The sequence below is a fragment of the Hyperolius riggenbachi genome, chromosome 6 (genome assembly GCF_040937935.1).
Source record: "Hyperolius riggenbachi isolate aHypRig1 chromosome 6, aHypRig1.pri, whole genome shotgun sequence".
NCBI classification, from domain to species: Eukaryota; Metazoa; Chordata; class Amphibia; order Anura; family Hyperoliidae; genus Hyperolius; species Hyperolius riggenbachi.
Genome location: NC_090651.1, coordinates 360111077 through 360123301, shown reverse-complemented (window position 1 = coordinate 360123301; position 12225 = coordinate 360111077). Strand labels below are relative to the sequence as shown.

The following is a 12225-nucleotide window of genomic DNA, read 5'->3' as shown; positions in this document are numbered from 1 at the left end:
AGGCTAACGTGAAGCGACAAACAAAAACTTAAGCTGGCCATACACTGGCCCGATTTACGCCCGTTTCGACAGCAGATTCGATCACTGGGATCGAATCTGCTGCCAATCAATCACGCTACAAGCCGAATTTCGATCCATTTCGTCCGATCGCGCCGTGCGGAAAATAACCGTCGATCGCCCGCGGGTAAAGAGTGCATCGCTAACGGCGTTCGAGTGCCCGACGACCGACGCAATAGAGCCCGCATACATTACCTGCTCCGCCGGCGCGACTCCAGTCTCCCGGTCACCGCTGCTCTGTCTGCGCTCTGGTCTCCAGGTCCGGCATGCCTCACTTCTTCTAGCCCGGCAGGAAGTTTAAACAGTAGAGCGCCCTCTACTGTTTAAACTTCCTGCCGGGCTAGAAGAAGTGAGGCATGCCGGACCTGGAGACCAGAGCGCAGACAGAGCAGCGGTGACCGGGAGGACTCGCGCCGGCGAAGCAGGTAATGTATGCGGCGGGGGGTGGGGGGAGCGGCGGCAGCAGCACCACCACAACAGATTGTGAACGGTTTCAGGCTGAAATCGGTTCACAATCTGTTTGCAGTAAAGGTGGCCATACGATCCCTCTCTGATCAGATTCGATCAGAGAGGGATCTATCTGTTGGTCGAATCTGATGGCAAATCGACCAGTGTATGGCCACCTTTAGATACTCACAGAGGGAAGGCCCTGGATTCCATGCACAGGTGTGGGGGTGGGAACACACTAGGCTGTGCGTGAAGGTTAGTGTTTTGCTGCATAGGTGTTTGTGCGTTTTTGTTATGCAAATGCATTTTGTGTGTTTTAATGTTTGCGGTTAGCATATATAAATCGCATATGTAGTTTTGATATGCGTTTTATGCAAATCACTAGGAAGTCAACAGGAAGCAGAAATACATCATAATACTTCTCAAACGCTAAACCTCTGCGTCACCATTGACTTTTATTATGTGCGTTTTAGATACGTTTTGGAAAAAATATGCAGCAAGTCCTGTGTTTTAAAAACCGCACATTGCCGAACGCAAACATATGCATTTTTTCCATGCGCCCCATTGTCATACGTATGTGCGTTTTCTGCAACACTAGCGTTTCTGTCTAGTGTGTTCCTACCCCAAAGGTGGCCATACAATTTTGCTTAAATATCTGTTCAATTCAAGAATTGCAGTCCATTTTTTCTGACTGATCATATTTTTAAAATGTTACAATGTACCACACACCTATGTGAAATTTTTCCCCAATTGTGATAAAGATGATTGGTAACTCTGAGAAAGTTGCTAGGGTGTGTATATTAATAAATTGAAAATCTAACACACACCATACAATCTTTAGAGAATTTGAAGAAAAATTTCCAGCATTCTGGATCGATAGAAATCGGGGAAAAAAAAGGGGGAAATCCGATCAGATTGTTCAATTAGATAGATATAGATATTATTTTTGTTTATCTGAACATGTCTCCTGTACAGTAAATTACCCTATACTATACTTCCAAGATACTTATTGGTGTCCATTCACAACACTGCAATGAGCACCAACATGGATTCAGTTTTCTTTGAAGTACTGTGGGAAATGTCATTGTTACATGAATGCATTATTACCCCATTTCCAAGTGGCATTGCAAACTGGAATTGACATCTCTTTGATCTGCGCTCTATAAAGGTGTCTGTACAGGGAGTGCAGAATTATTAGGCAAGTGGTATTTTTGAGGAATAATTTTATTATTGAACAACCATGTTCTCAATGAACCCAAAAACCTTATTAATATCAAAGCTGAATATTTTTGAAAGTAGTTCTTAGTTTGTTTTTAGCTTTAGCTATTTTAGGGGGATATCTGTGTGTACAGGTGACTATATTATTAGGCAACTTAACAAAAAACAAATATATTCCCATTTCAATGATTTATTTTTACCAGTGAAACCAATATAACATCTCAACATTCACAAATATACATTTCTGACATTGAAAAACAAAAACAAATCAGTAAGCAATATAGCCACCTTTCTTTGCAAGGACACTCACAAGCCTGGCATCCATGGATTCTGTCAGTGTTTTGATCTGTTCACCATCAACATTGCGTGCAGCAGCAACCACAGCCTCCCAGACACTGTTCAGAGAGGTGTACTGTTTTCCCTCCTTGTAAATCTCACATTTTATGATGGACCACAGGTTCTCAATGGGGTTCAGATCAGGTGAACAAGGAGGCCATGTCATTAGTTTTTCTTCTTTTATACCCTTTCTTGCCAGCCACGCTGTGGAGTACTTGGACACGTGTGATGGAGCATTGTCCTGCATGAAAATCATGTTTTTCTTGAAGGATGCAGACTTCTTCCTGTACCACTGCTTGAAGAAGGTGTCTTCCAGAAACTGGCAGTAGGACTGGGAGTTGGGCTTGACTCCATCCTCAACCCGAAATGGCCCCACAAGCTCATCTTTGATGATACCAGCCCAAACCAGTACTCCACCTCCACCTTGCTGGCGTCTGAGTTGGACTGGAGCTCTCTGTCCTTTACCAATCCAGCCACGGGCCCATCCATCTGGCCCATCAAGACTCGCTCTCATTTTATCAGTCCATAAAACCTTAGAAAAATCAGTCTTGAGATATTTCTTGGCCCAGTCTTGACGTTTCAGCTTGTGTGTCTTGTTCAGTGGTGGTCTTTCAGCCTTTCTTACCTTGGCCATGTCTCTGAGTACTGCACACCTTGTGCTTTTGGGCACTCCAGTGATGTTGCAGCTCTGAAATATGGCCAAACTGGTGGCAAGTGGCATCTTGGCAGCTGCACGCTTGACTTTTCTCAGTTCATGAGCAGTTATTTTGCGCCTTGGTTTTTCCACATGCATCTTGCGACCCTGTTGACTATTTTGAATGAAACGCTTGATCACGCTTCAGAAGCTTTGCAATTTCAAGAGTGCTGCGTCCCTTTGCAAGATACCTCACTATTTTTTACTTTTCTGAGCCTGTCAAATCCTTCTTTTGACCCATTTTGCCAAAGGAAAGGAAGTTGCCTTATAATTATGCACACCTGATATAGAGTGTTGATGTCATTAGACCACACCCCTTCTCATTACAGAGATGCACATCACCTAATATGCTTAATTGGTAGTAGGCTTTCGAGCCTATACAGCTTGGAGTAAGACAACATGCATAAAGAGGATGATGTGGTCAAAATACTAATTTGCCTAATAATTCTGCACTCCCTGTATTTGTGTGTTCACACTTGTGTTGTCTCTCCGCAGGAAGCCACAGCTCCTCGAAGGTGTGTACGCCATGGGCTTCAATCGACCCTCCAAGATCCAGGAGAACGCTCTGCCCATGATGCTGGCTGAACCGTAAGTATTACGAATAGTAGGATTGTCATCTGGCAGTGGGTGGGGCTGACCCTTCACATCTAAGATCAGATCTCAAGATTTGGCAGACTCTTTTTTTTTTTTTTTTTTTTTTTTTTCTGAAGAATAACCAGACATGCCAGATAGCCTTTATAGCCTCCTCAACTCCTCCAATCCAGCACTGCCACTACGTCAGGCATGTCCAGAGTCCGGCTCATAGGCCAAATACGGCTTGCCGAGCCTTTTCTGGTGGCCCCCGATGCTTTCTACAAATCCATGTGGGCTGAAGTGGTACATGCAGGGGCTACCTTATGTTGCCACTCTACCCTCCCTCTTTTCTCCACTGTAGGTTAAAAGCCACCATTGTAGCAGCAGCAACCACTGATTGGCAGCCCCCATTGTGCCGGCAGCAGTAACAGCCACTGATTAGCAGCTGCCACTGTGCCGGCAGCAGTAACAGCCACTGATTAGCAGCTGCCACTGTGCCGGCAGCAGTAACAGCCACTGATTGGCAGCCCCCATTGTGCCGGCAGCAGTAACAGCCACTGATTAGCAGCTGCCACTGTGCCAGCAGCAGTAACAGCCACTGATTAGCAGCCGCCACTGTGCCAGCAGCAGTAACAGCCACTGATTAGCAGCCGCCACTGTGCCCGCAGCTGTAACAGCCACTGATTAGCAGCTGCCACTGTCAGCAGCTGTAACAGCCACTGATTAGCAGCTGCCACTGTGCCAGCAGCAGTAACAGCCACTGACTAGCAGCTGCCACTGTGCCAGCAGCAGTAACAGCCACTGATTAGCAGCTGCCACTGTGCCAGCAGCAGTAACAGCCACTGATTAGCAGCTGCCACTGTCAGCAGCTGTAACAGCCACTGATTAGCAGCTGCCACTGTGTCAGCAGCAGTAACAGCCACTGACTAGCAGCTGCCACTGTGCTAACTGTACACAGCATTGTGGGTTATTTCCTGTGAAATGTTTTGATGAAATGTCAGACATAGTGTACCTAACGGCAATCCTCAATATCATCCTAATGAGGTGTTCCCTGTCATCCTCAGGCAGACCGATACAGCGCTGGCAGCCTCAAAACCAGAACCATGATAACATTTATATTGCCTGCCTTGTGCAGGTGCAGTAGCGACTCTCTGCTCATGCTCTGATAGAAGTAGCCGAGCCTGATCAGCTGGTCCGCTTTAGGCCTCGTTCACACTACGGACGTTTCGGTGCGCTTTTCACAGCGCACTGCCCTGTGGTATTGGTATTGATTTTGATTTTCCCATGTAATGTAGCTGGTTCACATCTATGCGCTGCGCTGAGCAGCGTTACAAAAATGTAGGGTTGCAGGCATTTCTGTGTGTTGAGCTGTAATGCGCACATCAATGCAAGTGAATGGGTGCGCTTTTTGGCACTTTTTTTAGCGCATTGAGGTGCATGCGTTTTTGCCCCTAATTGGAAAAAAAATATATTTACATATAAAAACAAAGCTTTATTGACGACTTCTACAATAAGCAAAACGTGCCTTAACCCTCCTGGCGGAAACCCCAAACTACACTCGAGAGGCTTTCTCTGCCCTGGGAGGGTTTTTTTTTAAGAATTTTTATCCACTGTAGCTAGCACTGCCCCCCCAAGTCCCTCCGCTCTCTACCGATTTTAAGCCCCCCCCCCCGATCGCCGCCGTTATATGTACCCCCCCAGGGAACCCGCGATGGTGCAGCCTCTCCAATCAGCACCAGGCTTCTCTATGGGGAGGATCGGGATTGCGCATGACGTCGATTACGTCAGACGTCCTGTCATCGCTATAGCGACTGGACCACATTGGGGAGGCTGCGGCTCTTGCGGGATCACGGCTAGGTAAGGTATAGCGGTGGCGATCGGGAGGATCAGAAGGATGCGGGGGGCCTTGGGGAACAATGCTAGCTACCAAGGATAAAACCACTTTAATTAAAAAAAATCCCTTCCGTGGACGCAGCCTCAAACTGCGTACCGCCAGGAGGGTTAAAGAAGCACAGCACAATGCACTAAAGTGCGCACAAGCGCATGTGGTTTTGTACCATGTGCTTTCACCCATTTATCAGAGCAGCAGATGTGAACAAGGCCTTACTGTGCATGTGCGGATTGGGCTCTGCTGTTTCTGCGCAAGCGAGGAGCCACTAGTGCACTGTGTAATATGTTGGCGCTTTATAAATACAATAAACAATAATAGTGCGCTTGCACAAGGCACCCGACAAGCAGATCTTCGGGGGAGGAGCCATCACTGAGTCCCCTCCTGCTGAGGAGGAAGGGGGAAGCCTCTTTAGGATCCTGACGCATATTCAGTTTTCTATGCGTTTTACAATTCCTATGCGGACGTGAGGCCTAAAAAAAATATTTAAACGGAACCTAATCTGAGAAGGATATGGATTTTTCCTTTTAAAATACCAGTTGCCTGACTCTCCTGCTGAATCCTGTTCCTCTAATACTTTTAGCCACAGCCCCTCAACAAGCATGCAGATCAGGTGCTCTGACTGAAATCAGACTGGATTAGCTGCATGCTTGTTTCAGGGGTGTGATTCAGCCACTACTGCAGCCAAAGATCAGCAGGACTGCCAGGCAACCAGTATTCTTTAGAAGGAAACATCTATATCCCCTCTCAGTTTAGGTTCCCTTTAATGTCCCAATTATAAACCCTCTCCTCTATTTCTTTGCAGTCCCAGAACCTGATCGCTCAGTCTCAGTCCGGCACGGGTAAAACGGCCGCCTTTGTCCTGGCTATGCTGTCCAGGGTGAATCCTGCAAACAGATACCCTCAGGTAAGCCAGCATTGCGCCCCCATGGGGACAGGTGGTGCATTGTTCTGTGGTTGCAGGATCGGTCTCACCTGTGTGTTTCTCCTGCAGTGTCTCTGCTTGTCCCCCACCTATGAGCTGGCCCTGCAGACCGGAAAGGTCATCGAACAGATGGGAAAGTTTCATCCAGAACTCAAGCTGGCCTATGCTGTGCGAGGAAACAAACGTGAGTAGCGGCTTGTGGGCGGGCTCCGCTGTCCTCCCAGCAGCGGAATCATTCTGTCTCATACCTACAAGGCATTCCTGGGCCTGGCAGTAGTATTATCAATATCCATACCGAAATCTGCAAATCTCTCCACCCTCGTTCCACAAACCCCCCCCCCCCCCCCCCCCCCCCACCCCCCCCGGCGGTTTTTACCCTAATGGACGAGCGATTTTTTTCATTTGCCAATAACTTAATCGCTACTAAATGAAATGATCTATATCTTTTTTTTTTTTTTTTTTTTCACCACAAATTGGGCTTTTTGGGGTTTATATTTTGTTTTCAGTAATTACTTTATTTTCTATGCATTTTAAAGGGAAATGCAAGGAAAAAATGAAAAGATACACTATGGCGTCAATTCACAGAGCTTATCAAACGTTTATCAAACAGCTGCCTGAATTCACTAAGGTGTTATAGATTTATCGAATGTTTTATCGATGAAATGCTCAATAAATCTATAACACCTTAGTGAATTCAAAATTAGATTTTACCCATGAGAAAAATTCTCAAACGTTTGATAAAGTGTTTGGTAAAGCTCTGTGAATTGAGGCCTATTTCTCCAATTTCATCCCCTATGGTTTTAATATAAACACTGCTACTGTACATAAAACCCACACATTTTATCTGCCTATTTGTCCTGGTTATCAGTCACAAGATTTTAATTATGTCCCTAGTACAAAGTATGGTGACAATACATCGTTTGGAAATAAAGGTGTATTTTTTGGGAGGTGGGTTTGTTCTTCACAATTTTTCACATGCATGTGCACAGGGATGCACGTACATGCACAGGAGCGTGCACACGCACAGTGGCAGCAGCACTGTCTGACTTATAAAAACATCCTGGAGCCATTAAGAAGCTCTAGCAGGCCGTTTTTTATAAGTCAGCATGTCGTTAAGCGGTTAAATAGGTGCCTAAAGATGAGCAGAAGAATGTTACATTGGCTTCCCTATGCTGAGCGAATGCTCACCCTGTGTAACTGGCATTTCCTGTGTCCTCAGTGGAGCGCGGACACAAGATCGCAGAACAGATAGTTATCGGAACGCCAGGAACGGTGCTCGACTGGTGCTCCAAACTGAGGTTTATCGATCCAAAGAAGATGAAGGTGTTTGTGCTGGATGAAGCTGATGTCATGATCGCTACCCAGGGCCACCAGGACCAGAGCATCCGGATCCAGAGGTAAAACTCAACACAGCTGGGCTCTCGCTCATATGTCGCTCAGCGTGGCCAGTAATGCTAAGCTTTGCCATTTGTAAAAAGAAGCTTATTAGATGGGAAAGTATCTGTGCTCTAAAGCCGCCTCAGATCAACACAGATTTGTCACGTCATGGTGCTGTCACAGGGCGCTATGAATGGGGAACAGGGCGGAATTTTTTTACATACAGCTGCAGCACAAAGCCTTGCACTGCCTCTCTGCATTGCAGGAGCACAAGATGCACTCCTGTACATAGAGATGCATACAATAAGACTTATTTTATAAAGTGCAAACCTGTTTAGTCTTCCAGTCGATGGCCACTGCGCTCGTCCTCTATCACGCTCCTGTTGCCGGGCGCTCAGTATGAGATTTCCGCATGCGCAGGATGCCCCAGCGATGGGAGCATGATCGAGGACGCATGCGGTGGCCATCGACTGGCCAGTCAGTGGGAAACTAAACTCAGCCACTATGGAGGGGCGGGAGTATTTTCGAGTGACGGCCTGTGCACAGTGCGGCTGTAGGGGGCTGGTAGATGCCCCAAGAAAGGGTTTTGTTTTGTTTTTCACTTTAAAGTGGATCCGAGGTGAACTTTTCTTCATTGCATAATTGTGTTCCTTTCCTATTGTTTATAGGATATTCCTCAAGCCAAACACTTTTTTTTTTTTTTTTTTTTTAATACTAATTCCCTATAAACTAAATAAACCACGCCCACAGCTTTTTAGGGAGCCTTGGCAGTAGCAAGGGCTCATGGGAGCTCAGTCTGGGCAGGAGGAGGGGGAGGTGTTACTAGCCATTGACTTCAGAGGGGGAGGGGGGATCTGCTGGAAGTGTCAGCCACGTCACATGATGTGGCTGTCCAGTGAGAGTGTTTGCGTGTGGCCAGCATTGTGACTCTTAGCTCTCTTGCCAGGATGCTGCCACGGGACTGTCAGATGCTCCTGTTCTCCGCGACGTTTGAGGATTCAGTCTGGCGATTCGCTCAGAAAGTCGTCCCAGAACCCAACATTATCAAGCTGAAGAGGGAGGAGGAGACTCTGGACACCATCAAACAGCATTACGTCCTCTGCAACAGCCGAGAGGAGAAGTTCCAGGCTCTCTGCAACATCTATGGGGCCATCACCATCGCACAAGCTATGATCTTCTGTCATGTGAGTCGCCCTATCCTGGCAGCGCTGAGGTCCCGAGATCAGATCCCACCACTACGTATAGTGCTTGTCCCTTATCTTCTCATTACTTCTGGGTCACAGAGGTCTCCGGGTGTTTATGGGATACCTGGTTACAATTTTATATCTGATAAGAAAGTGTCTTTCAGTCGTTACCGGCAACAAACGTTTAGGCTACTTTGTCACTGTAACATTATGGGACAGCACAGTGGTGTAGTGGTCAGCTAACGCCAGGACAGGATCTGCATGGAGGTTGTATGTTCTCCCTCAAGCCAAAATTGGGCTTAGACTATAAGGACATTAGACTGACTGTGATAGGATTAGAGTGTGAGCTCCTCTGAGGACAGTCAGTGACATGACTGTGGTCTAATGTGCTGCAGAAGATGTCAGCGCTATAGAAATACATAATACCAATAATACCGTAATATGGTAGGACATTAGAATATGACTGTGGTAGGATTACATTGTGAGCTCCTCTACAGACCACAGTCATGTCACTGACTGTCCTCAGAGGAGCTCACAATGTAATGCTACCATAGTCATATTCTAATGTCCTACCATATTATGGTATTATTGGTATTCTGTATTTCTATAGTGCTGACATCTTCTGCAGCACATTACAGACCACAGTCATGTCACTGACTGTCCTCAAAGTGCTGAAGAAGATGTCAGTACTATAATAAATACATAATATGGGGGAGAAATAAGACTCTCTCTAAGGTAGCGATTTCATAGTGAACCTAATAAATATAGGTCATTAGAGGAGCTCATAATCTAATGTTGATTATTATTTATTTATATAGCACTGACCTCTTCTGCAGCACTTCACAGAGAACATAGTCACGTTGCAGACTGTGCTCAGAGGAGCTCACTCTAATCCTACCATAGTCATAGGGTTACGGTTCAGACCATGTGATTAGTTTTTGTGGCTGAGGGTATTTTAGTTTTCCATGTGACCCTGAATTTGGGGACCCCAGTAGATGTGTATCGGGGGGTTGGGGAGAGTTTGGAGCAGAATATTCCGGGCTCCTCTGGTGCAGGGATTCATGTGTTTGGCTAGCTGGGGTGGAATAGATCAGAGATGTCTGTGTGCTTGTGTTGCTGAATGTCTCCTGTATCTATGCTCCCCACTATCGTTGTACTGTGTACAGCACTACAGAAGATGTTGGCCAAATGTAATTAAAACAATATTATTTATAATTGTGTGCATGTGATTGAGAAGAGTGGAGTGTTGGGCCATCTAGACAGTCTGATGGGATCAGTGTATGTGCTGTAATACCATTTTGTACATCTTGGAAACTTTAATTTTGTTTTAAATCTTCAGACGCGTAAGACGGCATCCTGGCTGGCGGGAGAGCTGTCTAAAGAAGGCCACCGAGTGGCGCTGCTGAGCGGAGAGATGATGGTGGAACAGAGAGCTGCGGTGATAGAGCGATTTAGAGACGGGAAGGAGAAGGTGCTGGTGACCACCAACGTGTGCGCCAGAGGTGAGCCAATCACCCCGTAATCGCTAAATACTGCCAAAGAGCTCTCAGATAGCGATCAACAAACCTGCGCTGGTTCAGTTATAAATGGGCTGCTGTTAAAGAGGAACTCTGCTTGTTTTTAAAATTGCTACAAACGCACACAAGTGCACTACAAGACCATGTAACGTAACTTTTTAAAAAGTAATTTTTGATCTTTTCAAGGCTTGAATCTGTGCTCTTGGAGTACGGACTGCCCAGAAACTTCCTGTATTACTAGCACAGAGTGGTACTACCCACTCTGTGCCTGTGCCCTGGGGTGTCTGACTTTCCATTTGTCAGCATCCGTGGATGTCCCATTATTGATGCCCCTCCCTCCACCCTAATTGGCAGGAGGGTGGATGTAAAAACTGCCGAGCAGCGATACAGCCACCGCATGCCAATGCTGAGCGCCCCCCCCCCACCAGTACTGACAGCTGTACACTGACCGTGCCCAGCCCCCCAGTACTGACAGCTGTACACTGACCGTGCCCAGCCCCCCAGTACTGACAGCTGTACACTGACCGTGCCCAGCCCCCCAGTACTGACAGCTGTACACTGACCGTGCCCAGCCCCCCAGTACTGACAGCTGTACACTGACCGTGCCCAGCCCCCCCAGTACTGACAGCTGTACACTGACCGTGCCCAGCCCCCCTGTACTGACAGCTGTACACTGACCGTGCCCAGCCCCCCCAGTACTGACAGCTGTACACTGACCGTGCCCAGCCCCCCAGTACTGACAGCTGTATTCTGACCATGCCCGCCCAGTACTGACAGCTGTACACTGACCGTGCCCAGCCACCCAGTACTGATAGCTGTCTCCTGACCGTGCCCAGCCACCCAGTACTGATAGCTGTCTCCTGACCGTGCCCAGCCACCCAGTACTGACAGCTGTCCCCCTGACCGTGCCGAGTGCCCCGGTACTGACAGCTGTCCCCCTGACCGCGCCCAGCCCCCCGGTACTGACAGCTGTCCTCTGACCGCGCCCAGCCCCCGGTACTGACAGCTGTCCTCTGACCGCGCCCAGCCTCTCGGTACTGACAGCTGTCCCCCTGACCGCGCCCAGCCCCCCGGTACTGACAGCTGTCCCCGTGACCGCGCCCAGCCCCCCGGTACTGACAGCTGTCCCCGTGACCGCGCCCAGCCCCCCGGTACTGACAGCTGTCCCTGTGACCGCGCCCAGCCCCCCCGGTACTGACAGCTGTCCCTGTGACCGCGCCCAGCCCCCCGGTACTGACAGCTGTATTCTGACCATGCCCCCCAGTACTGACAGCTGTCCTCTGACCGTGCCCAGCCACCCAGTACTGATAGCTGTCCCCTGACCGTGCCCAGCCCCCCAGTACTGACAGCTGTCCCCTGACCGTGCCCAGCCCCCCAGTACTGACAGCTGTCCTCTGACCGTGCCCCGCCCTGCAGTACTGACAGCTATCCTCTGACCGCGCCCCGCAGTACTGACAGCTGCCCTCTGACCGCGCCCAGCCCCCCAGTACTGACAGTTGTACTCTGATCGTGCCCAGCCCCCCCCCCCCCCCCGGTACTGACAGCTGTCCTCTGACCGTGTGGCAGGCTGCGGACCAGCGAATTACAGCCCGACATTGGGCCCCCGGTCGGTGAGCTCTGCTGTAAAGCACATCTGAAGTGAGAGGGATATGGTGGCCGACTTGTATATTTCCCTTTTAAGCAATACCAGTTGCCTGGCTGTCCTGCTGATAATACCTCCAATACTTTTAGCCATAGACCCTGAACAAGCATGCAGCAGATCAGGTGTGTCTGTCTGAAGTGTGACTGGAATATCTGCATGCTTGTTTTAGGTGTGTGATTCAGACACTACTGATCCATGAAACATCAGCAGAACTGCCAGGCAACTGGTATTTTAAAGGAATTTAGATATGGCAGCCTCTATCTCCCTCTCACTCCAGGTTCCCTTTAAACCCCACAAATAGGGGAGTGTTCTATAGTGGCACAAGAAGCCACCTGTAGTCTAGAGCAGTGTTCCCCCAACCCTGTCC

The 12225-nt window shown here is 48.3% G+C and overlaps 1 protein-coding gene across 1 annotated transcript in view; it reads left to right on the top strand.

Moving 5' to 3' along the window:
* Positions 1–12225, top strand: part of LOC137521897 (ATP-dependent RNA helicase DDX19A-like) — a 44189-nt gene that overhangs the window by 16568 nt on the left and 15396 nt on the right. The window contains 6 exon segments of the mRNA XM_068241761.1: positions 3248–3344; positions 6019–6120; positions 6208–6322; positions 7358–7535; positions 8462–8699; positions 10039–10201. Of these exon segments, the coding sequence (XP_068097862.1) occupies positions 3248–3344; positions 6019–6120; positions 6208–6322; positions 7358–7535; positions 8462–8699; positions 10039–10201 (893 nt within the window).